Source organism: Ovis aries, chromosome 3, assembly GCF_016772045.2.
Source record: "Ovis aries strain OAR_USU_Benz2616 breed Rambouillet chromosome 3, ARS-UI_Ramb_v3.0, whole genome shotgun sequence".
Taxonomy (NCBI): Eukaryota; Metazoa; Chordata; class Mammalia; order Artiodactyla; family Bovidae; genus Ovis; species Ovis aries.
This window is the reverse complement of record NC_056056.1, coordinates 212,608,739-212,635,911: the sequence shown is the minus strand read 5'-3', so window position 1 is coordinate 212,635,911 and position 27,173 is coordinate 212,608,739. Positions and strand designations below refer to the sequence as shown.

Here is a 27,173-nt window from a genome sequence, read left to right as displayed (position 1 = left end):
GCTCTGTCTTCAGGGCCTGGGGGGTCTCTATGATGTGGGGAGAAACGGTCTCAGCCAGGGGTGGGCAGGGGCCTCCTGGCTGCTGTTTAACAGGGCTTCCCAAGTGAGGCGGTGGTAGAGAATCCGCCTGCCAATGCAGGAGACGCAAGTTCAATCTCTGGGTTGGGAAGATTCCCTGGAGGAGGGCATGGCAACCCACTCCAGTCTTCTTGCCTGGGAAACCCCACTGACAGAGGAGCCTGGCGGGCTGCAGTGCATGGGGTCACAAAGAGTCGGCCACGACTGAGCACGCACAGCAGTAAGGGAGGTGCCACTATGTCCAGGCCAGGAGGCCAGGTGGGGAGTGACCTCCCGCAGTCGGAGCAACTTCTTTGCCAGGCCCGGAGCCACTTCCGAGTGGCTGAGCCAGGACTCTAACCCGGACGTTAACCCCCTGCATCTGCTGGTGCCCACCTGGGTGAGATGCTCCATCTGCCTGCGCTTCTGTGGGGCAGGTAGGTGCATTTCCAGTGAAGTCAGTGAGGCTCACGCTTCAGGGCCCTCACCTGCCTGGGCCCCTTCCAGGTGCCTAAACTTTTAATTTGTTTATTTATGTTTAAAATTCCTTTTACTTATTTGGCTGCACTGTGTGGCTTGAAAGATCTTAATTCCCTGACCAGGGGTTGAACCTGGGCCCTAGCAGTGAAGAGTTGACTCATTGGAAAAGTCCCTGATGCCGGGAGAGACTAAAGGTGAGAGGAGAAGGGTGCGACCTAGGATGAGATGGTTGGATGACATCACCGACTCGATGGACCTGAGTTTGAGAAAACTCAAGGAGACGGTGAAGGACAGGGAAGCCTGGCGTGCTGCAGTCCATGGGGTTGCAAAGAGTCAGACACCACCGAGCGACTGAACAACTAGCAGCTAGCAGTGAAAGCACTGAGTCCTAACCATGGGAATTTCCGAAACTTTTTAGTTTTAATTAAAAATTTAAAATAACTTTATTGAAATCTGATTGACGTGCAATAAACGACACATATTTGAAGTGGACAGCTTGGTAGGTTTGACCATGTGTCCACCTATGGAGCCGTGACCACCATCAAGAGAATGAGCCCATCCTCACCTCCAGAAGGTCTGAACCTAATTCTGTGTGTGTATTTCTAATTTCCTTTTCTCAAAGAGAGCCCCACAGTTTTCATATGCTTTAGGCCCCACGGAAATCTGGATTTGTTTCTGCCCTGAGAAGCTCAAATGAGACCTGGCTAGGAGAGCACTTTGAGAATGATGCCAGACTCATCAAAAGTGGATTATCTGCATATTTTTTTCTTCTTTAATTATTCTTTTTACTTATTTTATTTTTAATTGGAGGATAATTGCTTTATAGTGTTGTGTTGGTTTCTACGTTACAACAACGTGTATCAGCCATAAAAAATATTTTTTTTGGATGTGGATCTGGTTTTTAAAGTCTTATTGAATTTGTTACAATGTTGCTTCTCCTTTAGGTGTGGTTTTTTGCCTGTGAGGCATGTGGGATCTTAGCTCCCCTGACTAGGGATCAAACCCACACCCTCCTGCATTGAAGGGAGAAGTCTTAACCGCTGGACTACCAGGAAAGTCCCTATTTGCACTTAAAATTTAACTCACTTTTCCCACAGAAGATGTGACCAATGTCAGATCATCCATTTAGCAAGCATTTACTGGGCGCTTGCTCTGTACAGCACTTTTCTTAGTTTTAGGGATAAACAGGAGATTTCCTCCTGTTGGGAGTCAGGGGTAGACGGGCAGTTGGGGGGTTTGAGGGGGTGACCTCAGCTTTCAGTGGGGTGTTTAGGGAACACGTCCCCCCGTCTAGTGGCCGCTGAGCCTAAGTTGCCTTCGGGACGTGAAGATGAGGGAGAGGGCCTCGAGGGTCTCTGAGCAGAGGACCGGACATACAAAGACCCTGAGGTGGGAAGGCCTGGCACGTCCAGCAAAAGCTCAGAGCTTCAAAGGTTGGTGGTGTGGGATGAGGGACGGACTGAGCTGGGGATGGGTGGACAGATCCTGGGGGAGCCTCTGGGCTGTTGTAGGGATTTGGACACTTTCTAAGCAGGCGGGCGGGAGCCCCTGGAGGAGGCTTGAGTTTTAATAGCATCACAGTGGCTGCTGTGTAGAGAATGGACTCAGAGCAGGGAATTCAGCCAGGGAAGGTGGTAGCTTGAACTGTGGTGGTAGTGGATGGGGGAGAAGGGGCTGGATTCCAACCTAGTTTGAAAACAGAATCATCAGCTTTTGCTGGCAGACTCGTTCATTCATTTGACACAGAGATGCCAAGTCTGGGGGTGCAGACCTGAAGGGAGGTGTGGTCCCCTCTTCTTTGATGCTAAGAATCTAGTGGGAAAAGACAGACCCAGAAGTGATGGGCTGCTGCCCTTATGAGGGCTGGGCTGGAGCAGCAGGAGAACCGGATCCCGGATGCTGACCAAAGGGTCCCCATCGGCTCCCCCACTGCCGGCACCATGCCCACCGGCACCATGCTCAGCCTCGGGGCCCCAAGGACCTCCACCCCGTCCTCCCTCTGCCCCTGAACTGTTGGCAGTGGACTATTCTTGTGGGCCTGGAGCTCGTTTGATTAACAGGAAGGGAGAATGAGTTCCAGAGAACTGTGGTCGAGCCAGAGTTCAGGTCTGTTCCCAAGTCTGTACAATCTGGATACGTTTGAATGATGAGCCTACGGCCGTCAGGGCCCAGGTTCTAGATGAGGAGGCTGTGTGAGGGTCCAGGGGCAGTGAGCCCCCAGAGCTTGTTTGTGGAGCTGCCAGGTTGCAACCTGGCTCCTCGACTCCCAGCCCGTGACCCACTTCTCTGATGTTCATAGCTGCAGCATGACTGCCTCTGGTTAGACGTGGAGAAGGACTGTCTCACATCCATTGGACTGCCTGCGGAATACCTTTCTCTGGGAAGCTTTGAGAAGGGGCATGGTGCTGGACCGTGGGCTTAGAGAGATCAGCCCACAGGCAGTGTCCCCAGGGTCTGGACCTCCCCCTCTTTCCCTGACACAGACAGGTTTGTGCTCCTAGGCTGGCGAGTCTTCCTGGCAGACAAGACCTCCTGAGGGCGGCTCTTGATTCAGCCTTGGCAGTGGGGAGAGGTCAGCTGGGAGACCCGCGTGGCCTTGGCTGGGTGCCCTGGTTACCACCCAGGTGGCGGGTGGCCTGCTCGTTTCGCTGCCCCCCTGCATCAGCAGCTTCTCACCCCCCGCAGGCCTCCTGGCTCAGCCAAGCCCAGAGGACTGGGCTGGCTGGCGACTGTGCCCATAGGTGGAGAAAGGAGGTCATCACTCCCGCTCAAGCCCTCTCACCCTCCGTCTCCCCCAGTGCCCTTCTTTATGATCTAATCCTACCAGTGGTCAGTGCAGGTCAAGGCTCACCTGGCCACCCAGCCTGATCTGGGGCCTCGTCCTCAGCATACGGCGTGGGCCCCGTTGGATGCAGGCACTGGGCCGTCGTCTGGCCACACAGGTGGTGAGCTCCTGGAAGGCAGGGAGCCCTCATCCTGATCTCATTTATGACCGGGGAGGATGTGGGGTCCTGCGACATCTCCTCTAGGAGGCTGGGCCGGCAGGAAGCACTCGTGTGACCTGGTGATGGTCTGGCAGGAGCCCTGGAGCTGTATCCGGGTCAGGGCCGCGGGTTCCCCTCCAGAGACGCTCCTTGCGTCCCATGTGCCCTCTGCTGCCCACAGACAAGACAGACACCCTGTCCGGTCCTGCTCTTTCGTGGAGGTCGTGGGGACTGAGGGAGCTGTCTAGAGCCAGGGCCAAGACAGGGAGGCTCCAGGGGAGGCATAAGCAGAGGTGACTGCCAGGCTGCAGGTGAGGGGAGGCTCCGGCGGGGGGAGTTTCAAGCTGTGTGCTCACCAGCCGGAGACCCATGGCCCTGTCACCGTGTCCTCAGGTTACCATCCCCAGCAAGGTCTTGGCTCCCTCCTGCTGCCTGGAGACCCCTGGGACCTAAGGGGGGGGGGGGCAGGGGCCTGCAGAATCATCATCCCAAGTGCCAGGCAGGTGGGCAGAGGTGAGGGCTGGGGTCCCTCGGGCCCTCCCACTGAGAGGCTGCTGTGTCTCTGCAGGTCGGAACGAGCTGATCGCCCGCTACATCAAGCTCCGGACAGGGAAGACCCGCACCAGGAAGCAGGTGGGCCCTGGCGCGGGTGCCCTGGCACCAGCGGTGGCTCCCGGGGTGGGCCTGGCCCTCTGCGGGGCCAAGTGTGGGCTCTGGGGGCCAGCTCGGGAGGGATCCTCCACTGAGTGTGCCCCAGACGGTCGGTTTCCCTGGGGTCCCCGCCACCATCACTGGGAGGAGAGAGACCCCTCCCCTGCTTCTCCTGGCCATCAGGAGGACCTCACTTCTGTTTAGCGGGGAGGGCAGAACCGAGCGCCCATCGGTGATGGATCTTTCATTCAGTCAGTCTGTGATGTGGATGGAGGGCTGTGGCGGGTGGAGGGCCGGGGGGAACCCCGTGGGGAGTGGCCTTTGGGGAGAAGGCAGGAACAGGAGTCCCTTTTCCTGCCTCAGGTGTCCAGCCACATCCAGGTGCTGGCTCGGCGAAAAGCCCGTGAGATCCAGGCCAAGCTAAAGGTAAGACAGGGATGGCGGTGAGAGCAAGGGCCCAGGGCTCGAGAGGGCCGGCATCTGGGACTTTGGGCTCTTTTCCCAGGAGGAAAAGCCTTTCCATGTGTTTCGGGACTGCCCGCGGAGCCAGTGGGCTTCAAGGTGCTGAGGAAAGTGGGGTTCAGCCTGTAACCTGTCTCCCCCATCCAGCAGAGGACACTGACCACTGACTGGCAGCTGTGTGTGTGTGTGTGTGTGTGTGTGTGTGTGTGTGTGTGTGTGTGTGTGTTTGTGTGTGTGAAAGGCCAGGTTCAGCATCCTGGGAGGCACAGTCCCGTCTCTTGCTGTGCATTCCACCCCCCGCCCAGCTCAGAGGGATGGTGCATGCCCCGAATCCCATGGCTAGGGCAACAGGATTGACCTCCAGGCCCCTTTCCTTGAGGACCCCTCAGCCCCTTACTGTTTGAAGGTGGTGGGGCCTGAGAGGCACTGCTGGGGAGAGGGCTTCCATGCTGGAGGAGGGGCTGGTGGAATTCTTCCCACCCCACTCTCTGGGACTGGAGGTTCCTGTCCCTCCCTGGATCAGCCCCACCTTGCAGGCCTGGACGGGTGACTGCTCGAGGGGGCCAGCCCTGGTGGGAGCCCTCTTCCCGTGGGACTCAGGCCTTCTGGACCCCAGAGCCAGGGCCCCTTGGGTGACTACTTCTCCCGTGGAGGAGCCAGCATTGGGGCCTTAGATCAGACCAGTAAATCCATGGACATTAAAAAAAATTTTTTTTAATTTTAATTTTTTTGACTGTACTGTGCGGCTTGTAGGATCTTAGCTCCTCGACCAGCAACTGAACGTGGGTCCTCGACAGTGAAAGTGCAGAGGCCCAACCACTGGATCACCAGGGAATTCCCCACAGACATTTTTTTAAAGCAGTGGAAGCCTTTCTGTTTTCCTTCCTAACTGAATTATCACTGATACAATGTCAGAGGAGCTGCTGTGGTCAAAGTTAAGTTGGCGAGGGGTGGGCTAGGGACCCCTCCTCTACGTCCCTCTCAGGCCCCACGACTCTCGAACCTGAAAACATACGAGAACCCAGTTTCAAAGCCCCTGGGCTAGAGGACCACAGAGGACCCCTCTGGGACTGCGGCCCATGACCCTGCCACTGGAGCCTGGAAGGCGTGGGTGGGAGGCCACAGGAGGCTGCCCCCGCTGCCCACCCAGCCGTCCCCGCCCCCCACAGCTGCGGCCCAGCCCTCGCCCCTTTGCCCCCAGGACAGCTGGCTGGCCACAGCTGCTGGTCCCTCCCTCTTATGCTGGCACATGTACCCGGACACCCTCAGCCCTGGCGCCCACTTGCTCCCCGCTCTACTCTCTGGCTGCCCTGTGACTCCGTGGGGCCCAGCAGGGGACCTGATGGAGACTGGAGTGTCCAGGCTTCTGTTTAGAGCTGTTGAGGGGAGCTGTTGATTCCCAAGGGGCCCAGCTGTATGGCCCACATGTGCTGGGGGGACTGAACCTGTCCCTGTCCATAGACTCTGATGAGGGGCCAGGAACAGCCTCAGTGGATCACCAGACAGACTTCAAGGGGAGCCACTGGTCCTTTAAGTAATACACACATTTTCCTGCGTATGCACTTAGGGGAGAATTTGGTCTGAGGATTTTACCACATTCTCCAAGGGGTCTGGGGCCCAGGGCAGTTAAGCTCCTCCGTGGGCAGCAAGGTCAGGTGGAAATCTTTGGGTCACTGGCCTGGCTCTGCCTATGGACACTTGGCTGGGTCATCCACCTCAAGCTCCTGCCAGCTTCCCTGCCTATAAATGACAGGGTTAATCAAAGTGCTATCTAAGGTCCCCTCCGACCTCAAAATTCAGTACCAGGTCACTGATGTCACCACCCCCCCCCAACTCCCCCCGATTCCTATTCCACTTGCTGGTCCCCGGCTGTTCATTAGGCCAGCTATGAGAAAGGAGTACAGGTCTCTGACCTCGGGTTGGAGCCATCCAGCCTCCCAGTGCTGTTGTTAACAGGGGTCTGTTAACAGAGCCTGTACCTGGGGTGCTGCCCCATCCAAGTCCTGAAGGAAGCAAGCCTGGGTGATGCTCCTGAGACCCCCAGAGTCCTTGCAGAGAGGCAGCCTGATACTTTGGTTAACAAGGATCGCCTGAGAGCAGGATCCAAGATTGGCCCCAAAAGGACAGTGGGCTGGGGTGCCCACCACTCAGCGTGGCCTCTTGCCCTCTCTGTGCTGAAGACGGGGTTGCCCTCAGGTCCTGACCTGCCCCCTCCTTGGTCTGCTCAGCCCCTGGGCCTGCAGAGGTCAGAGGTCATGGATGGCCTGTCCTGGACCCACTTCGCAGGGCACTGGCCTGCGACCCCTGTCAACACCCGGGTCCCCTAAATTCTCTGAGCCTCAGTTTATCTTAGAAAGGGGGTGTGACAAGTCCTGCCAGCCTCACAGAGATCCTGTGATGTTCAGAGCCAAAGTGAGATAGCATTCTTTACTTTCTGGGGGCTGTCTGGTGCCCTGTGACTGTAAAGGTCCCTGAGAGTCTGGGTAGAAGGGCCTGGCCCCACACTGTGTCCCACAGGGTGCCGGGCTCAACACTCGGACCTTTGTAATGCCACCCACTGGGCGAGTGAAGTCACAGCAAACCCAGCTGTGAGCTGTGAGGCCCTCCCTCAGCAATCTGCTTGCTTATCATTCAGGACAGATTTGGGTCACCAAGTTGGTGATTAAATAAAGGGCCCATGTATTTTTCCCATTTAAAATAATCCATCATAAAGATACAGGATTTCTAATCACAGCTCCCGAGTTGACATAACCCAATGTTTTAGCCCCAGTAATGCTGCCTGTACCAGCCTACTGTCTGTATGTATGGTCTTATTTCTGATCCATATGGACTTTTTTGGAATACAGGATGTTTTCTTATTGCTTGAGAGGCCCTTCAGGGTTGGGGAGCTCAGACTGGGACCGTTGGCTTAGACAAGTATTAACAAAGATTTATTATAAGCAGATGATACTGCTGATTCATTCAGAGCCTGTGCTGAGTGAGCCCAATTTTTGGGGAGGGTCTTTGGACTACAGAGGACAGACAGTCACATTCTGACACATAAAAGGCTCAGGAGCTGTGGGTGCCCATGGTACAGTTGACACCCATAGGCCAGGTCTGAGACAGGGACCACTGGTCCATGTGACCGGAGATGACCTCTGCTGAGCATATTCCTACATCCTCTCCCATGGGGCCAGGTGGGGCCCCAGACACCCTTGGTGTGGAGGTGAGCGAGGCCTGGGTGGTCTCTGTTCACAGGTGTCCCTTAGGTTGGTAACAGGAGAGCTGTGGTCTGGCAGGTGACCTTCAAAGTCTCTTTATTTTTCTTCGAACTTTAAACTTTTTAGTTTGCATTGGGGGTATAACTGATTAACTGGAGAAGGCAATGGCACCCCACTCCAGTACTCTTGCCTGGAAAATCCCATGGACAGAGGAGCCTGGTAGGCTGCAGTCCATGGGGTCATTACTAGTCGGACACGACTGAGCGACTTCATTTTCACTTTTCAGTTTCATGCATTGGAGAAGGAAATGGCAACCCACTCCAGTGTTCTTGCCTGGAGAATCCCAGGGACGGGGGAGCCTGGTTGTCTGCCGTCCATGGGGTCGCACAGAGTCGGACATGACTGAAGCAACTTAGCAGCAGCAGCATAACTGATTAACAATGTTCTAGTAGTTTTAGGTGGACAGGGAAGGGACTCAGCCTTACGTATGTATGTATCCATTCTCTTCCAAACCCCCTCCCATCCAGGCTGGCACACAGCACTGAGCAGAGTTCCCTGTATTATGCGGTAGTTGGGTATCCATTTTGAATACAGCAGTGTGTACCCATCCATCCCAAACTCCCTACTGTCTCTTCCCCCTGGCAGCTGTAGGTTTGTTTTCTGTGAGTCTCTTTCTGTTTTGTAAGTAGGTTCATTTGTATCATTTCTTTCTAGATTCCACACATAAGGGATGTCATACAACATTTCTCCTCTGTCTGACTTACTTCACTCAGTATGGCACTCTCTGGGTCCATCCACTGTTGCTGCAAAAGGCTCGATTTCGTTCTTTTTAATGGCCGAGTAATATTCCATTGCATGTATACACCACATCTTTATCCATTCCTCTGTTGATGAACATTTAGGTTGCTTTCACATCCTGGCTGTTTTAAACAGTGCTGCAATGAACACTGGGGTGCACGTATCCTTTTGGATCATGTTTTTCTCTGGCTATATGCCTGGGAGTGGGTCAAAATCTCTTTAAACGCTAGTGTGACAGGCAGGCCAAGTGTCCCCTTTGACAGATGAGGAAAGGGATCAGAGCCACCCAGTGACTTACTCAGAGTCACAGGGAAGGTTGACAGCCCTGCAGGAGCGGGAGCCTGGTCCTGGGGCCTCTCCTGGCCTGCCAGGGTGCTCGCGCTGAGGCCTCCCCCCAATGTCTCCCCAGGATCAGGCAGCTAAGGACAAGGCCCTGCAGAGCATGGCTGCCATGTCGTCCGCCCAGATCATCTCCGCCGCAGCCTTCCACAGTAAAATGACCCTCACCCGGGGCCCAGGCTACCCAGCGGTCTCAGGGGTAAGTGGAGCTGCCTGCAGCCAGAGGCTGGACCACCCTGTCCTTCTCCCTCCTCCCCCTTCTGAGGAGACACGGCGCTGGCCACGCCAGAGTCCTCACCTGAGTCTTCTCAGGGAAGGAGGGACCAAGGACCGAGGGCCGTGCAGGTGTTGGAACCACCCTCTAGGGGTCTTGGCAGGGACACAGGCTGAAGCCACGCCATCAGATGGCCGGCCTGGGGGCTCTGCAGAGTTGGCCTGGTTTCCCGGTGGCGCTAGTGGTAAAGAACCCGCCTGCCAGTGCAGGAGACATGAGATCCCTGGGTTCGATCCCTGGGTGGGGAAGATCCCCTGCAGGAGGGCATGGCAGCCCACTCCAGTATTCTTGCCTGGAGAATCCCATGGACAGAGGAGCCTGGCGGGCTGCAGGTCATAGTAAACAGTGGGATGTGACTGAAGCAGCTTAACGTGCGCACGTGCGGAAGAGGCAGCCTGGGCCCCAGGCTGTGGGGCTGCACTGGCCAGTCCCCAGTAACCCCCACCCCCACTTGGCCTCATGCCCCCTCCCCCTCAGGTGTTCCTCCCAGGTGGAGGCTGACGTCCAAGAGCAAACTCGTCTTGAATGTGAACTTCTTGGCCTGAGAACGGGTCTCTTGGCCTCTCTAAGGACAGTCCAGAAAGGCCCCTCCTTCCCAGGGCTGTGTCCACACAGGGTTTTTCCTGGCTGTTGGGACTAATGCACCAGCCCAGGCCCGAGAACAAGGGGCCGTCTGGCGAGCCTCCCATCCGGCCGGCGTTCAGGTGTCCAGAGGCCTCTAGTCCAGCAGGGCATTGAGTAGACAGGACGACAGGACCTGGGGTGTGCCCATATGACTTTGGGGCGCTCAGATCTAAGCAGGATGCCCGACTCCAGGACTGTTGGGGGCCATGCTTGGCACCGTCACAGAGGACTTGTCTCAGGGAGGAGACGGGAGGAGCCGTGTCTGTGAGTCTGGGGGCTTCTCCTGGGAGCCCCGCATTGGGGGATGTTCCCGGGGCTGGGCTTCCTGGATGCATTCTCTGGGAGGCCATGCTGCCTGGATGGAGGCAGGGGTGTTAACACCCTCCCTAGCCCCCGGGCCCAGGCTCCAGCCTCCCTTCCAGCTCTAGGGCCCCTGCCATGTCTGACTCCACAATGCCAGCCGTGCCCACGGGGCTCTGCTGACCCCGTGCTTTTACCTCCTCAGTTTTGGCAAGGAGCTCTGCCAGGCCAAGCCGGAACGTCCCACGAGTGAGTATGGCCTCTGATTGCTCCCCGAGCTGCACTTGAGCCGGTGAACCATTCTGTTGACCCCGGCCACAGGGTGGGTGGGCCACAGGGTGGAGTCAGCGTTTCCGGGTGGCCCTGTGCTTAAGGATGGCGCACCCAGCTTTTGCCAAAGCCCTGGTCTGTCCTGGGTGGGGCAGGGCCTGAGCTCGGGACCTGAGGGGAGGAGGCTGGCCTGGGTGGGTGGGAGGGAGGGAGTGATGGGTTTGCCCAACAGACATGCTGCTTCCGTGGGCCAGCCAGAATCCTGAGGGAGCAGGAGGCCAGAGTCCCGACCCCCCGGGCTGCCTCACAGACAGCGCTGGGGCCTGACCGAGGCTCCAAGGCTGCCCTGGGCTCACGTGTCCTCTCTCGTCTCCTGCAGTGTGAAACCTTTCTCCCAGCAAACCTACACTGTCCAGCCGTCACTGCCTCTGCCAGGTGGGTGGGCAGGGTCTGACTCCCTCCTGTGTCACACTCTGTGGCTCCTGTCCCGGTCCCAAGCCCTGACAGCTGGGCACTCACGCCCCCTTCGATGCCATCCTGGTGCGTGCTCAGACTGTGTACCCCAGTCTTCTCCAGAGCCAAGACCCCTGTGTGCCCAGGGCTGCCATCCTCCTCAGAGAGACTCAGGGCTGGCAGCGTGTGCATGGTTCAAGGGGCACGGTGGGTGCCCCGGGCAGCTGCCCCACCTGCATGTGCGTCCCGTCCAGCCTGGCGCTTGGGCTGGCCTCCCTCTGGGACACTGTAACCCTCTCCTTCAAGATGGGCTTCCCGCAGAGCCTGGCATTCCAGCCTGGAGCCCCTGGTCAGCAGAGGGAAGGCTCCTGAGACGGGGCAGGCTGGGTGGCAGCCTGGCTGCTCGTGTGACCAGCTCTGTCCCTGCCTCTTTCTCAGGAGGGTCCTTCCACCTGCCCCTCTGCGGGGCGAGACAGGATCCTCACCCTTAGCCACCTTTCCTGGTTTGGGACTGGCTCCTGCCTGGCTTTTCCTGCTCCGAGAGGAGCCCTGCCGCCTTCCTAGGTTCTTGACGGCCACTTGGGGCCACCCTCCACCCCCCCTAATCTGTGCTCTCCCCTGTCTGCCCATCAGCTTCTCTTAAGCCCTCCTCGTTCCTGCCTGGGTCACTGCCATGGCCTCTTGACCAGCTTCCCCATCTGCAACCATATCCTTGCTCTTCCACCCCCTAACTCACCCATCATCTTAAAGCGTCTTTCTCACCACGGTGCTTCCAGCTGAGAATCCATTAGAGGCTCCCTGGTGATTGTCCCTCTCCGTGCACCCGGGCACCATCCCGGGCTGGTGTCTGTCCTCCGTGTGTTGGGCCACGTCCAGTGTGCCCCCACTGGGCAGGACTCGGGAAGCTGCCCTTGGACAAATGAACAAGGGATTCAGCTCACGCATCCAGTGTGTGAGCTGGTGTGTCCAGCGTGGTCCTCTGCCCGCTCCTCTGCCATCTCTTCTCTGTCTCCTCCCCGAGCTCCTGACCTACCTGCCTCGGCTGCCCCCTCGTCCTGTCTCTTACCAAGTCCTGCAGTCTTGCTCCCTCCATGTCCCTCCTGTGTCCCCTCCTCTTCACTGCCCTCTTCTTTTCCCCCCTTGAGAAGAGCCCACGAGGCCCGCGTCTCTGGCCAGCACTGCCCCTGCCCATTCCTTCGTCCACAAGGAACAAGATGTGCAGAAATGCTCAGCCAGTCGCTCCTCGGCCCTGCTTAGAATCCTCTGTCACCCTCCTGAGCTCAGGCTGAAACCTGTACTCCCCACCCAGCAGCCAGGCCCCAACTCTCAAGCCTCATTTCCAGCTCCTGCACAAACCTGCTGGATGGAACCTCCCAGCCCACTGAGCGTCTGGCCGCCCCGTGCCCTCTGCCTGCAGCCCGTTCCCCTGTCTCTGCTGCTGCCTCCTGCTCCTGCCACATCACTTCTTTTTATTTTTTTATTATTAAGTTTATTTTTAATTCGCGGATAATTGCTCAAGATGTTGTGTTAGTTTCTGCTGTACAACAGTGTGAATCGACCATAAGTATACATATATGCCCTGCCACCTGAGCCTCCCTCCCACCCCTGCTGCATAACCTCTTTAAGCATCACCTGCGGAAAGCCTTTCTGACCACTGCCAAGGTGGACCGGGAGCCCCCCTGCAGCGCTCAGTCTGTTTTCATCACGTTCGTTGCTTCACTTAGTCACAAACCTGCATGCCCTTCTGGGCCAGATGCTGTCACAGGGGCTGGGCAGAGACTTGTGTCATTGTAGTCATTTGTCCAGTTATCTTCAGGCTGGACCTGAAGCGCCTCCAGAGCAAGAACCAAGCGGTGCCTGCCCTGGAAGCCCTGGGTCCAGCAGGCATTCCACTCGCCCCCTGCCCCCAGCCACCGCCGTCCCCTTGCCCCCCACAACCTGTCCCCGGTCAGCATCACCTCCCTTGAGAGCCATCCTGTGCCCAGAGGGGACTGAACTGTCAGGACTGAGCCCCCTGCCAGGGCTGCCCCTGGACCGCTGGCCAGTGCTTTGCCCCCACCCCCATGCCTGCTGGGAGGCACACAGCAGGTTCCGATGGGTCTGGGGGTCTGGGGGAGGCTGGTGTGGGGAGGCCGTGTGGGCCGGCTCCCATGTGCCGTCCACCGCGTGCAGGGTTCGAGTCTCCGGCAGGACCTGCCCCGTCGCCCTCTGCGCCCCCCGCACCCCCGTGGCAGGGCCGCAGCGTGGCCAGTTCCAAGCTCTGGATGTTGGAGTTCTCTGCCTTCTTGGAGCGGCAGCAGGACCCCGATACGGTAGGTCCTAGCCGTCGCCAGCTGGATTTTCTCCCGCCCCATCCTCATTCCTGGAGCGTGCTGCTCCCCAGCCTCCTCCAGCTCCAATTTTGCCTGCTCTGGCTTTCTCTCCCTGCCCTCTGCCCTGCTCCACCTTGGGACTGAATTTAGGTTCCTGTTCCTTCTTATCCTCTCCTGGTTCACCTGTCCTCCCCCTGGCTTCTTTCTCACTGGACCTTGCATCTCTCCCTCCCTTAAGCCTCCCCTGGTCTCTGTGCCCCACCCTAGTCCCCAGTCCCTCACGCCCTCCTTCCTCCCATCTAGTCACCTCTCCCTCTGAAGACGCTGGTCCCAGCCCCACCCCAGGCTGCACTGCGCTGTCCCCTGTGGCTCCAAGGAGCCGTCTGTCTGCCGCACATCCTCGGGGGCGCCAGCAGGAGCGGCAGCCCACCCCCACTTTGAGCCCTTCTGTGTCTCCATCCTGGGTGGCCCGCGTCACCTGCAGAGTTCAGAGTAGCACCTGGCCGGGTGGACAGGAGGCCAGAGCCTGGGAATCTTCACTAATCATTTCAGTTTAACACTTTTTTTTTCTTAAACGCTAAGATTTCTCGAGGTCCTTATTTTTTCTCAGTTTATTTTAAATTGGAGGATAATTGCTACACTGTGCTGTGTTGGTTTCTACCATGCAACAACGTGGATCAGCCCGCATGCACACACATATCCCCTCCCCTCCTGAGCTCCCTCCTATACCCCCCACTCCCAGTTTGACATTTAGAAGCTTATTTTTCAGGTGAGGAACTTGTTAGTGAGACAAACCCTTCCTTGGAAGCCCAGCATGTATTGTGAAAGCAGTGGATTTTCTCGGATTGCAGCAAGGGGTTCCCAGCCCCCGCCCCCCACTTCAAACGGGGGAAACACCCCTTTTCTGGTTCAGTGGTCTTCCATCACAGATGAGATTGAGGGGGTCCAAAGATAGAAATGACCCGCCTAAGGATATTCAGTGACTGAGCCACGACTCAGAATAGTGCAAATAGCGACCAACGCATGCCAAGCGCCTGTGGGGGGCCGACCTGCCCCAAGTGCGGGATGCCTGTTTACTCTGCTGTGCACCCAGCCCTTCTTCCTGCTCCGTGTCACCAGGGGGGAGACTGAGGCCCTGCCGTGGCATCCCTGCTCTGGGCCCCTGGCTGGGCTCGGAGCCCCAGGGCTGGTCCGCCCGCCCCGCAGCCCCTCAGACTAGCTCTCCTGTGCCCACAGTACAACAAGCACCTGTTCGTGCACATCGGCCAGTCGAGCCCCAGCTACAGCGACCCCTACCTCGAAGCCGTGGACATCCACCAGATCTACGACAAGTTCCCCGAGAAGAAGGGCGGCCTCAAGGAGCTCTTTGAACGTGGACCCTCCAACGCCTTTTTCCTCGTGAAGTTCTGGGTAAGTCTCTGGTGGCCTCTTCCTTCCTGCCCTAGCTCGGCGATGACCAACTGCCCCGAGGGAAAAGCCTGGCCAGGGAGGCCTGGCTGGCAGGAGGCACTGATGGGAACCCTGCCCTGGTCGGGGGAGACAGCAGCGTGGGGGCCCTTCTCACCAGCACCTGCCTTCCTCCACTCAGAGATAACAGTCTGTGTTCTAGCCATCCTCAGATGAGAGCCACCCTAGACCCCCATCTCACAGATGGGGAAACTGAGGCTTGGAGTCAGCAAGGGCCTGGCTGGGAGACCCCCAGCCCCAGCGAGCCCGGCTCCTGCAGTCCCTCTTGTGACGGGTGTGCTGCGGAAAGTCAGGGCCGTCGGGAGACTTTTATTAGGGTGTTTCTTCTTCACTGGGCTTCCCAGGTGGCACTAGTGGTAAAGAACCCGCCTGCCGAGGCAGGAGACGTAAGAGATGCGGGTTCAGTCCCTGGGTCAGGAAGAGCCCCTGGAGGAGGAAATGGCAACCCACTCCAGTATTCTTGCCTGGAGAATCCCGTGGATGGAGGAGCCTGGCCGGCTACAGTCCATGCAGTCGCAGAGTCGGACATGACTGAGTGACTGCGCGTGCATCCCCGCCACCCTACCGAAGGGAGGTACAGTTGACAGCCTTGGTCCCTAGAGGGGAAACTGGGGCACAGAGAGGGGAAATGGCCTGCCAGGGCCACCCGGTTTGTAGCGGCAGCCCAGAGTGCAGACCCAGCTCTGGGAGTGTGCCTGTAGCCATTGCCCTACATTTCCTGCTTCGCCAGGTGCTTGGTGCCTCCCTCAGGGCCCTGGTGCTTCCCCTGTCCTGGTGGAGAAGGCTGTGGATTGCCTAAAAAGGGACCGCAGCCCCTAAGCGGGGGCAGGAAGAGAGCAGACTTAGATGTGCATTCAGAGTCATTTTCTATAGCCCAGACTTCGCTTCCAGGAGATGGTCGGGGGCATCCTGCCTGGAGATCAGAGCTGGCAGGAGTCGGGGAGGAGCCAGAGCATCCTTCTCCAGTCTGGCCCATGGCCCTGGTCCTCTTCTTCCTTTTGACTCTGGGGGTGCTGGGGGTGGGATGATGAGAAAAGAGGGGGTGGGGACGGAGATGCCAGGAAGCGTGAATGGGCAAGTTCCATGCTGGCCTCAGTGCCCCATCCGTGGGCTGCACACAGAGCCTGTGCTGTATGGACCGACAGGCGCTCGCGTTCTCAGCGCCCAGGGGCGGTCACCACACAGGACTGGGGGCGGGCTACCAGCGAGCCCTCCAGCGTGTAAGGAGAGCCAGGCGGGCAGTGGAGAGTCTGGCTGGAGAGTTGTGTTCCCAGGAGTCTTGGCTCCGCTGGACCCTGTTTCTCCACCTGCAGAATCAGCACTTGGTTCTTGGGGTCGTGTGAGAGGCTATGTGTCTGAGGACCCTGGCGTGTGCGGGCCGCTGATGGTGAAGGGGGCTGTGTGCCTGCCTTATGCCCTCGGCCTGAGCCCTGATGGCCAGAGGCTTGGGCAGGGTGAGGGTGGGTGAAATCGGAGCTGGGGACGGGGCAGCAGGCTCAGGAGGTGGGGTGGGGGGTGCATGTTGGTGGCCAGGAGACCTCAGCCACCATCTGGACCCTCTCCTCCTATGTGGGGAAGGCAGAGGCGCCAGGGAAGGTCAGACTTGTGATGTGGGGAAGGCAGTTCTCGTGCTCGCTAATCATGGGACTCGGGGTCCTCCCAGGCAGCCCCAGACCCCAGTCATCCAAAACCCTCTCCTCCTGTGCCCTGGCCTGGAGCTGGCGCGAGATGGGCCACATGTTTAGGCAGGGACACAGCTAGGCAAGGACATGGTGAGCCCCCTCCCTGCCCCCTCCCTGCCTCCTTTTTCCTGCCTGGTGGTTTTCTCATCTGGCCCCAGGCCCTGGGCATGCAGGCTGCAGGGTGGGTCAGAGGGCGCTTGGAGTGGGAGGAGGGGGGACTCTGGTGTCCCCAGCTCGGCCTCCCAGCCCCTCCTGCCGAGTTACTGCCCTCACTGGTGGGGGATAGGGAGTGAATGGTTGGCTTGTGTCCGCCGGTGCATGTCGGTTCCAGCTGGCAGGGACATCGGCACAGGATGGGTTGGGGGGTCAGGCTGGGCCCTATGCATGTGAGATGCAGGGGCTGAGAGGCCAGCACCCCTCCCTCCTTCCCCAGGACCTGTGAGATCAGCAGAGTCCTCCTCTGTCTGTTGGCGGAGGGAGGGGGGCCTCCTGGGCACTGATGGCTGTTAACTCCGGATTGAAAAGGCTGGGTCAAGCTGGCAGGGAGGACAGGGCCCCTGCCCCTCCTCCGTCGCAGGACCCTGTCTCCTGGGCACATACCAGCGCGTGACAATGAATCTGAGCCCCCAGCCCCCTTGCCCAGCTGTCTTGGCTCATCTGTCAGCCACCCGATCCCCCACACCTGTTCTGGGCACAGCCTGCGAGCTGCCCACCACGCCGCGGCTATGAATAGGATGGGGGAGGGGAGTGAGGGGCCAAGAGGGGTCGGGGGTGGGGCGCCTCTCAGGGTAACAGGGAGGCAGCTCTGCTCTCAGGCTGGGAAGGTGGAGACGCCAAGCTTGTGTGGGTGCGTTGCTCAGAGTGGGGGTACATGGTGGGCAGGAAATCCTGCAGTGGGGCTGTTGAGGGAGTGGGATCGTAGTTAGGATGTCACGGAGGATGCTTGTGGCTGTCGCTGGCTGAGGTCCCCAGGGGTAGATTCTGGGGCAGACTCTGGACCGTCGCTTGTGGGACTTTTCTTTTTGCATGCCAGATCTTAGTTCCCCGACCAGGGATTGAACCCGGGCCCTCTGCAGTGGAAGCACAGAGTCCTGACCCCTGGACCGCCAGGGAGGTCCCTGTGGAATTGCATCTCTGCTTCATCTCCTTCTCTCTCTCTCAGCTGCCAGCTCACCTGTTCTTGCTGCTCCCCCCCACCCCCCAAGTCACACACACACTCCTTGAGGGCAGAGACTATGTCGCAGCCTCTCCCCTTCTACCCTGACTGTTCTGGGCCAGGCAGGATGCATGGGTGACTGAAAGGCCAGGTGAGTGGGAGGCGATGCCAGGAGACCCGGGAGCGTCTCTGGGCTGGGGTGGGGCTGCGGTTCTGAGGACTGGCAGGTGCAGGAAGCTTAGGTGTCCCCCTTGTGACTATAGGACCACTCCTTGCCCAGAGCCAGCGTGAGGGGGCAGGCTCAGACAGTCACGTGCCACACTGTTGAAGGCACACACCCTGCGCCTGGCCGAGCCCTGGGAGAGCTTGGTTCCTGCCTCCGGGGTTTTCAGAAGGGGCAAGGCCAGGCCCTGCCAACCCGGTGCTGTTCCCATTTTAAAGGGGTTCTGCACGAGGGTGCCAATACCTCTCAGAGCAGTTAGAGGAGGGGCCGAGTGGAAGGGGACCGGTGTTGGGGAGACTGATCTGGAGGCAGAACTGAGATGCAAGTCTAGGGTGGCTGGGCTCACAGGGCCACAGAGATGGCAAGGGGCTGACCCCCCAGAGCCATTGCTGAAAGGCACCGGCAGGGTCTCGTTGTGCTGAAGGCCAGTGTGAGGTCCTGTCTGCTGGGCAGTTGGTACCTGGTGGGCAGCAGGGGCCAGGCTCTTGACACTGTTTCTGTCGCACAGCCTGACTTTACCCCAGGCCTGCGTGTGAATGGGCGGGGCGGCTTTCTGAGGTTCCTCATCCATGTTCTTTCTGAGCACCGCCCCCTCAGTCGTGTCCTGGCCCTGGGGCCTGGGCCGTGACCTCCACCAAGACCCCTCTGAGTCACTACCCGGCCCTCGCCCTTGTCTCCCTCCAGGCAGACCTCAACACTGACATGGAGGACGAGGGCGGCTCCTTCTACGGGGTGTCCAGCCAGTACGAGAGCCCCGAGAACATGGTCATCACCTGCTCCACCAAGGTGTGCTCCTTCGGCAAGCAGGTGGTGGAGAAAGTAGAGGTAGGCCATGCTGCCCACCTGGGCTCTGGCCCCTCACGCGCACACACACACCGCCCCCAGCTTGGGCTTCTCGCCTCTTCCCCTAGATTTGTCTGAATTAGGGCAGTCTCACCCTCACCTCGTCCTTACCACTGACAGCCTGCCTCACGCCCAGCACGAGCCGGGGAGTGGTGGGAGGCCAGGCACCCCCATCCTGGTGGTTCTCACCGGCTGTACATCAGGTCTTGGGGGGCCAACACCCTGGCACTGAGTCCCCCACAGTGTTTAACCCCAGACCTCTCCCACCTGCGGGTGGTGTCTGGGAACCGCCGGGCTGGCGGTGGGCGGCGGCCTCCTAAGCCGCGCGTCCCCGGCCCTGCAGACCGAGTGCGCGCGCTACGAGAACGGCCACTACTCCTACCGCATCCACCGCTCCCCGCTCTGCGAGTACATGGTCAACTTCATCCACAAGCTGAGGCACCTGCCCGAGAAGCACATGATGAACAGTGTGCTGGAGAACTTCACCATCCTGCAGGTGTGGGGGGACAGGCGTGCGTGTGTGCAGATGTGGGAAGGCAGGTGTGTGTGTGGGGGACAGGCGTGCATGTGTGCAGATGTGGGAAGGCAGATGTGTGTGGGGGGGACAGGTGAGTGTGCAGGTGTGGGAAGGCAGGTGTGGGGGGAAGGTGGGTGGTGTGTGCTGGTGTGAAGTCAGGTGTGGGGGGGAGGTGGGTGGAGTGTGCAGGTGTGAAGGCAGGTGTGAGGGGAAGGTGGGTGGTGTGTGCAGGTGTGGGGGAACAGGTGTGTGTGTGGGAGCAGGTGGAAAGGCAGGTGTCTGGGGGGGACAGGTGTGAAGACAAGTGTGGGGAAACAGATGTGTGTGTGTGCAGGTGTGGGAAGGCAGGTGTGTGTGTGTGGGGACAGGTGTGCGATGTGTGTGTGTGTGCAGGTGTGAAGGCAGGTGTGGGGGGAAGGTGGGTGGTATATGCAGGTGTGGGGGGACAGGTGTGTGCGTGTGTGCCAATGTGGGAAGGCACGGGTGTGTGTGGGGGGACAGGTGTGTGGTGTGTGCAGGTGTGGGAAGGCAGGTGTGTGTGTGGGGACAGGTGTGTGGTATGTGCAGGTGTGGGAAGGCAGATGTGTGTGTAGGGACAGGTGTGTGGTGTGTGCAGGTGTGGGGTGACAGGTGTGTGGTGTGTGCAGGTGTGTGGCGACAGGTGTGTGGTGTGTGCAGGTGTGGGGGGACAGGTGTGTGCTGTGTGCAGGTGTGGGAAGGTAGGTGTGTGTGTGTGGGGGGGTGGGTGGTGGGCGGAGCGGACAGCACACTGTCTCCCACACCCCACAGGTGGTCACCAACAGAGACACCCAGGAGACCCTGCTGTGCGTCGCGTACGTCTTCGAGGTGTCAGCGAGCGAGCACGGGGCTCAGCACCACATCTACCGGCTGGTGAAGGAGTAGAGACCAGGGACAGGGAGGGGGTGACATCACGTGTGCAGGGACGAGGGGAGGGGCCCCATGGGGCAGCCCCCGAAGCACCGAGAGTTGAGGTGGTGACTCTTCTACCCAGGAGCAAATTCTGCCTGAACCTGCAATTGCCCAAGCCCAATAAACCCCAGCTCTGTGCGTCTTCAGAGGCCCCGTCTGGCTGCGCGAGCCCCGGGAGGGCTGAGGGAAAAGGGGCCGGATGCCACCCCGGGCGTGGCTGTGAAGCCAGGGCTCCGTGGACTCGGCCAGGACGGTTGCCAGCTGCCGACGCTCAAGATGGCATGTCCCCGAGCTGCCCTGGAGGCCTTGCCCCCGGCTCCGGCCACAGTGGGAGGCCTGGGGACAGGCACGGGTCCCCCACCTGTGTGTCCTGTGCGGGCACCTCGGCCACCGGGAGTGATGTGTCTGCCTCACTTTCCCCACCGCCTCTGCTGCCGCTCCCTCTGAACAGCCGACGGGGAGGCCGGCCCAGCTCGGGGGTGGGTTTCAGGTGTGGAGGTTAGACAGGGGCAATCAGAGCTCTTTAGCTCCAGTGGGCGTGAACTCTCTGGCCCTGCCAGCTGTCTGGGGGGTGGGTTCCAGGTCAGGGGGGGCCCAAGACAGAGAGGGTAGGAGTGCTGGGGCCAGCTTCTGAGTGTGGGTGGGGGCTCTGGGGTTCCTCGGTGTCCTCTTCGGTGGTGAAGGCCAGGAACGTTGGTCTGAGGTCCGCGCTGTTCTGGTGGTCTTTGAGACCATGCAGTTGGTATGCCTTGCCATCTCACAGCAAACGCCTCCCAGCCAAGAAGCCTGCTGGGTGGTGACCACCTCGAGGCAGCCGCGCTGACCACCCCCTCCCCGGACGGAAGGTTCTATGCACCCTGGGGATGGAGGAGAGGGGAGTGGAGCCCACCCTGGGCCTGGGGGGACCCCTCAGCTGAGGGAATTTCCCTGGTCTGTTCCTCCTGGCAACTGGCCTCAGTCCTAGGGCTCCCCGCTGCCTGCCCTGTCTCAGCGTGTGTCCTTTCCTGCCTGTAGAGGGGGACGGCCTTAGTGAGGAGGACATGTCTGTATAGTGCCTGACGCAAGGTGCACTAAAGAGAGAAAAAGTTACCGTCCTCTTACCCCTCCTGGCCCTTGGGATACTGGGAACCGGCTCTTTGCTGCCATCTAGTGGCTGTTTGCTATCATCTTGCCTAATAGGGACCCACACTTCCCGGAGCCTGGAACCCAAGGAGACTAAGAGTCACGTGCAGGAGTTTTGTGTGCTGATCTCAGGGACATGTGTGGGGATATGAAGTGAATAAGATGGTGTTGAGGAGGTGTTGTGTGGTTAGGAGCCAGGGCTCCAGAGTCAGTGGCTAGGATTGGAATCCTGGTGCTCAGCTTTGGACTGTGTGGCCTTGGGGAAGTTACCTAATTTCACTGTGCCTCAGTTTCCCCATCTGTACAATGGGTATAACAATAGTACCTACCTCGTATATGTAGAGTGCCTAGCGTGGTGCCAAGCACACGAGCGCGTGCTGTGAGTATGCATTATTATTAATAGCACTGACTCTTGCAGTCTGAGGAGTCAGCTTGGGAGACTCTTAAGTGGGGGTGGGGTGGTCCTCAGAGCAACTGGAATTCAGAGGTGGGAGGGGGTGGGGCTTGGAAGGTTCAGGGAAGAGGCGGAAATTGAGAGGGGCTGCTTCTTGAAAGAGAGGCATTGCCTAGATGAACAGCCTGAAGGGGCAGTCTGCTGGCAGCTCTGGACAGGGCAGGAGGACCAGCCCTCCAGCTTCCTTCTGGACAGCTGCTAGACCCCGGGCCAAGTCGTATCTCCCTCCTGGGTGCTGGGGCCTGGGTGCGAGGGGTCCCTGAGTCTCTGAGAATTGTCTACCGTCTTTGTGTGGTTTGGGTCTGGGGAGGCTTTCCTGCCCACCCCTGGTCACTGTCATGGCCTTTGCCCTCCCACCTCCCCACCCGTGTTCCCGGAGCTGTCAGGATAAAGGGAGCCCGTGACCTCTGTGCCCGCACAGGACTGAACCTTCGGACAAACACTGGTGTATGAGTAGCCTTGGGCCCTGGGACAGATGCACAAACTGCGTCCATCGTTTTGTGTCCTGGGTCTAGGGAGTCCATGTAGATGTTGGGGCCAGAGCTGGCTTCGAGTGTTCCCTTCTCTTTAGGGCCTGGTCTCAGCAGCCTAATGGACAGTCACCTACTTAGAGCTGGAAAGTCCAGACCGTTCCACCACCGGGAACATAGGTCTAGGCGCCTCTCCCTGAGGCGCAGTGCAGACCGTGACCCTCGGGGCCAACAAATGGGAGGTCCCACCCGGCCCGCTTCTCCTGCGCCATCATCTCACACACATCCCCTCCTAGCCACTCTCTGCCTCTAGTCTTGGCACCTCATGTCCCCTGGCCAGCAGGCCCCTGGAGAACTGTCACTCATTCTTGCATGGAGTGACACTCCCAGCATGGAGCCACTCCTGCAGAAGGGATGCTGGCTCCTGCCTGGCGGGGGAAAGGCATTCCACTCACAACCCATCAGGGCACCTGTCACCCGTCCCTGCGCACTGGGGCTGAGACATCTCTTCCATTCTCAGCCGGGGGTGCTGTGCTCTCCCCATTTTAAAGATGAGGGAGGGGCGTCCAGAGAGGCCAGCTAACTTGCTTGGAGTCTTCTGGAATCTGAATGCATGTATTCACCAGCTTAACACATGTTTATTTAACTTCTGGTTCGTACCAGACACAGGGATGTACAGACGGCTGAGACAGATGGGGTCTCTGGGAAGCTTATGTCTTACTAAGGAGGGAAGACAAACCGAGTGGGTAAAGGGTGGGTAGACTGACGGGGGACCACCAGGAGACGAGAGAGGCCCTGGGACCTGGGGAGGGTGGCGTGTGCGTGGGGACAGTGGGGAGGCCGTGTCAGGAGCTGAGAGAGGGAGCTGCAGGTCCAGATGTGGCCCAGGTCCTGGCCCCCAAGGTCAGGAAGAGCTTGGATTTTCCTCTGTATGCTGGGAGGTCCTGGAAGGGTCTCAAGTGAGGGAGTAATACTGTCGAGTCTGGTTTCTGGGAAACACCACCAGGCGGCTGTGGCCCACAGCACAGTGCCATTGTTTCTGGGTCTGTCTTACCCTTGGACGCCGCATCAGGGGCAGGGGAGCCACTGCAGGGCAGAGGGGTCCTGCTCTGCCACCTTCCACAACCCAAACCCCACGTCTGGGGCACGGCAGCTGCCTGGTGAACATTCGAAGGTGCGTGATCTGTGCCTTTGGGGCTGTGAGGTTCCTGGAGTCTGTGCGCCCCTTAGGGATAGAACCCTCCTGATGGCACTGGGAGCCAGGAGGTGGGGACGTTGAAACTGGACTGTGCCTGACCCGTGGGGTCTGGTGACTAGGCAGGGCCCTGACGGTCATCAGGGACTTTACATTGAGTGGGGGTGCTCTTCCTGATGGGGTCAGCCCCATACAACAGGAGTTGAGGGGCATGTGGGCTGGATCCAATGGGTGAGGAGTGTGGGGCCGGGGCACTTGCTCCCCTCCCACCCATGGGACTCGAGAGCAGTGAAGCCAGGGGCGGCGTGGCCCTTCCTGGCAGGGGTGGTGACCACAGGGAGCCCCCGACCCCGCAGGGACAGGGCCACCTATGCACACCTGGGCCGCAGCTGCCCGGAGGAGGGGCAGAGCTGGAGCTGAGTTGTGGCCCATTTTACCCAGTTATCCCAGGGGTCACTGCGTTTGACCCCTTCTGACATTACTGTTGTGTCAGCCAAGGACGGAAGCAAGAAGGTGAGTCTGGAGCAGTTGCTCTGAGGGTGGAAACCCGGAGCCAGGTTGCTGGGGGCTGAGGGCAAGGGACTGAGCTTCGGGAACCTTTGTGGCCTTGTCTGCGAGACGGGAATGAAGTGGGCTGCTGTGGGGAGGAGGGTGAGCACACGTGCGAGGGGGCAGCCCCACACCCGGGGTGTGATGCATGAAGAGGTCGCTCCTGATTCTGCCCCTGCCGCCTTGGCCACACACACTTACACATTCACACTCACAGCACACATACAGGCACACACATTGCATACACACCCATGCATGCAATGCAGCACACACAACTACACACTGTATACACCCTTACACAGATACACATACCCACACACATTCCCGTAGTTACCACATACACACAAGCATGTACCACACTCCTACACACATACTCACTGTATACACTCTTACACAGACACACATACCCACACACATTCCCGTAGTTACCACATACACACAAGCATGTACCACACTCCTACACACACACTCACACTGTATACACCCTTACACAGACACACATACCCACACACTCATTCCGGTAGTTACCATATACACACAAGCATGTACCACACTCCTACACACACACTCACACTGTATACACCCTTACACAGACACACATACCCACACTCATTCTGGTAGTGACCATATACACATGCATGGACCACACTCCTACACACACACACACTGTATACACCCTTACACAGACACACATACCCACACTCATTCTGGTAGTGACCATATACACATGCATGGACCACACTCCTACACACACACTCACACTGTATACACCCTTACACAGACACACATACCCACACTCATTCCCGTAGTTACCATACACATATGCATGTCCCACACTCCTACACACACACTCACACTGTATACACACTCACATACATACATGCAGTACACACCTACACACATTATATGCACATACACATAGACATACACCCCATCACAAACATACCGCATGTACCACACTCCTATACACACACTCACACTGTATACACACTCACACACACGTGCGGTACACACCTACACATCATGCGCACACACTCACACATAGACATACGCACCATCACAAACATACCCCATGTACCACACACCTACACGCACACACACTGTATATACATACACACACATACAGCACACAGCTACACACACTGTATGCACACACTTACACATAGACACACACACCTACACACATTCATAAACTCATCACACACATGTGCGTGTACCATACACCTACACACATACACTCAACATTCATCATACAGACATACATACTTACACCACACACACACATGTATGGATGTGTAGGTGTCAGCACACGCACACACACACACACACAGTTTTAGAGAAACAAAAGCTCTGTTCTGATGTCCTTTCAAAGGCAGAGAGAAGCGACTTCCCCGGTGGCCCAGTGGTTAAGACTCTGGGTTCCCAATGTCCGGGGCGTGGATTCGAATGCTGCTTGGTCCCACATGCTGCACTGTGGCCCCAAGAAAAGGCAGAGAGGAGGCCTCGGGGCGCCTGGTTCAGCAAGGGGGCCACCGCTTTAGACCCTCCTCCTCACTCTGTGGCGGCTGGTGGGGTGGCGGGGTGGGGGCTTGGAAACAAGGAGCAGGTATTCTTCATTGGGAAAATGACTCTGGAAAGGGAGCGCCGGGCCGCTCCGACTGAGATGCTATCCGAAGTGCGTTTTTGTTTCAATCCCCGGGACAGGACGGGTGAGGTGGGCCTGTGCTTCCCGGGCAGGCGGGAGGCCGCGGGGGGAAATGGTGCCTGGGCTCATGGCTGTCTGATATTCAACTTCAAGTGTTTTGTATTTCGCTATGTGAACCCCCTTTGTCTCCAAACCTCAGTAAAGTCTGCTCCACACACAAAGGTGTCTGTGCGGTGATTTCTTTGTATGGAAACGAAGGGGTCCCTGTGGATGGAACACAGAGCAGCAGGTCCAGCTGGCCGGGCCGTCAGGGAGAACGAGCCTCGGCCGCCACCCGGGCCAGCCACCCCCGCCCCTCCTCCTTCGAGGCCCCGGGCTCTGCGTGCACCGTGGTTCTAGATGCATAGCGTTAGGTACTCAGTAAACAGCAAACAGACTTAACGCCCCCTGCATTCAGAGAGTGGTCAAAGCCAGAGGTTCAGGCCGGGCATCCTTAGGGGTGCAGTCCCTAAGTTGGCCTTCTGGGGACATGACGTTAGCCTTGACCTGGGAGTGAGCAGGCCCATGGGGCTGGCTGGTCCCCCCAAATCAGAACTGTAGGTGATAGTGGACTGAGGGGCCCAGACACACTTCAGTTCACCCTGAGCTGCTCCCTGGGACCCGGGACCTAGGTGTCACCCCCACCCCTCCCAGGGGCCCTTCCTCCCTGGGGAGCCAGGTCACTGGTGGTGGGTGTGTCGGGGGGTGTCTCAGAACATGGTTTGGCCATTTCCGGTCCACCGCCTGCCTTTGTAGAGCCTGGAAGCTAAGAAAGGTTTTGATTTTTTATTATTAAACCTTTTTTTCTATTGTAGTAAATGTCACATAACATAAAGCACCCTGTTGTAACCATATTTAACTGGACAGTTTGGTGACAGTACGGTTTTTCTGTTTTTAAATGGCTAAAAAGAAATCCAAGGGACACTAGCACATGGCCTGTGACAATGGTCTGCAGTTCAAGTCCAGGGTCGGTAAACTGGGGGTCATTGCACTGGGCTCTGGTGGCTTGGCTCACAGTGGCCCTTTCCAGGAGCTGCTCCCAACTCCTGAGTCAGAGAGTGACCAAGGGCCTCCCTCAGAGCAGGGGCCAATGAGGGCCTGTCCACGGGACAGCAAGAGCGGCCACATGACGATCCGGGAAGTGAGACCCACTGAGAGGGTGCTGAGGAGGGAAGACGGGCAAGGTGACATCCTGCCCCTCTCTCAGGGGGCCACGTCATCACTGGTTGGCCTGAGTGAGGGCAGCGATGGTTTCAGGGGTATGGGTCCCATCCCAACCTGACCTGTTTCCTCCGGATCTGTTTAAGACTTTGCTGTTTGCACTGGAGCTTTTGTTCAGACTCCTAGTCATCCTTGATCATCCACCCAGTCATCTGTTGGTTGTCCACCTCTGCTTAAGAGGGTCCCACATGCCCGTGGGAGACTCTGAGCAGGTGGGCAGCTGTGAGTGGGGGATTGGTTCGTCTGTGACCATCCGGTGGGGTTCTTGTGTTAGGGCGCAGACTGCTTTAGGGCATTGCTTCCTGGCTGCATCTGGTTCCGTGGAAAGGGCTCCCCCAATTTCCTGCCATGGAGAACCATCCGGCCGCCAGCATCTTGTGAACCAAGTGGGAGAAGGGTGCCCCAGTGTTGCCCACGGACCCCCTGTTCTGCACGAGCCTCTTCTGCTCGCTTGGA

The 27,173-nt window shown here is 58.4% G+C and overlaps 1 protein-coding gene across 6 annotated transcripts in view; it reads left to right on the top strand.

Annotated features, from left to right (window-relative positions):
• The window catches only part of TEAD4 (TEA domain transcription factor 4), a 66,060-nt gene extending 40,382 nt beyond the window's left edge, over positions 1–25,678 (top strand). For 3 of the 6 annotated variants that reach the window (XM_042247645.2, XM_042247646.2, XM_027967998.3), the window contains 10 exons: positions 4,090–4,154; positions 4,536–4,598; positions 9,042–9,170; positions 10,375–10,418; positions 10,819–10,874; positions 13,065–13,204; positions 14,441–14,614; positions 18,417–18,557; positions 18,919–19,071; positions 19,882–25,678. In XM_042247645.2, coding sequence (XP_042103579.2) covers positions 4,090–4,154; positions 4,536–4,598; positions 9,042–9,170; positions 10,375–10,418; positions 10,819–10,874; positions 13,065–13,204; positions 14,441–14,614; positions 18,417–18,557; positions 18,919–19,071; positions 19,882–19,995 — 1,079 coding nt within the window. In that variant the 3' untranslated portion in view covers positions 19,996–25,678. The remainder of the gene's footprint in view (positions 1–4,089; positions 4,155–4,535; positions 4,599–9,041; positions 9,171–10,374; positions 10,419–10,818; positions 10,875–13,064; positions 13,205–14,440; positions 14,615–18,416; positions 18,558–18,918; positions 19,072–19,881) is intronic. The other 3 variants (XM_060413478.1, XM_060413477.1, XM_060413476.1) reach the window with 2 other exon arrangements.
• The last annotated feature ends 1,495 nt before the right edge of the window (positions 25,679–27,173 follow it).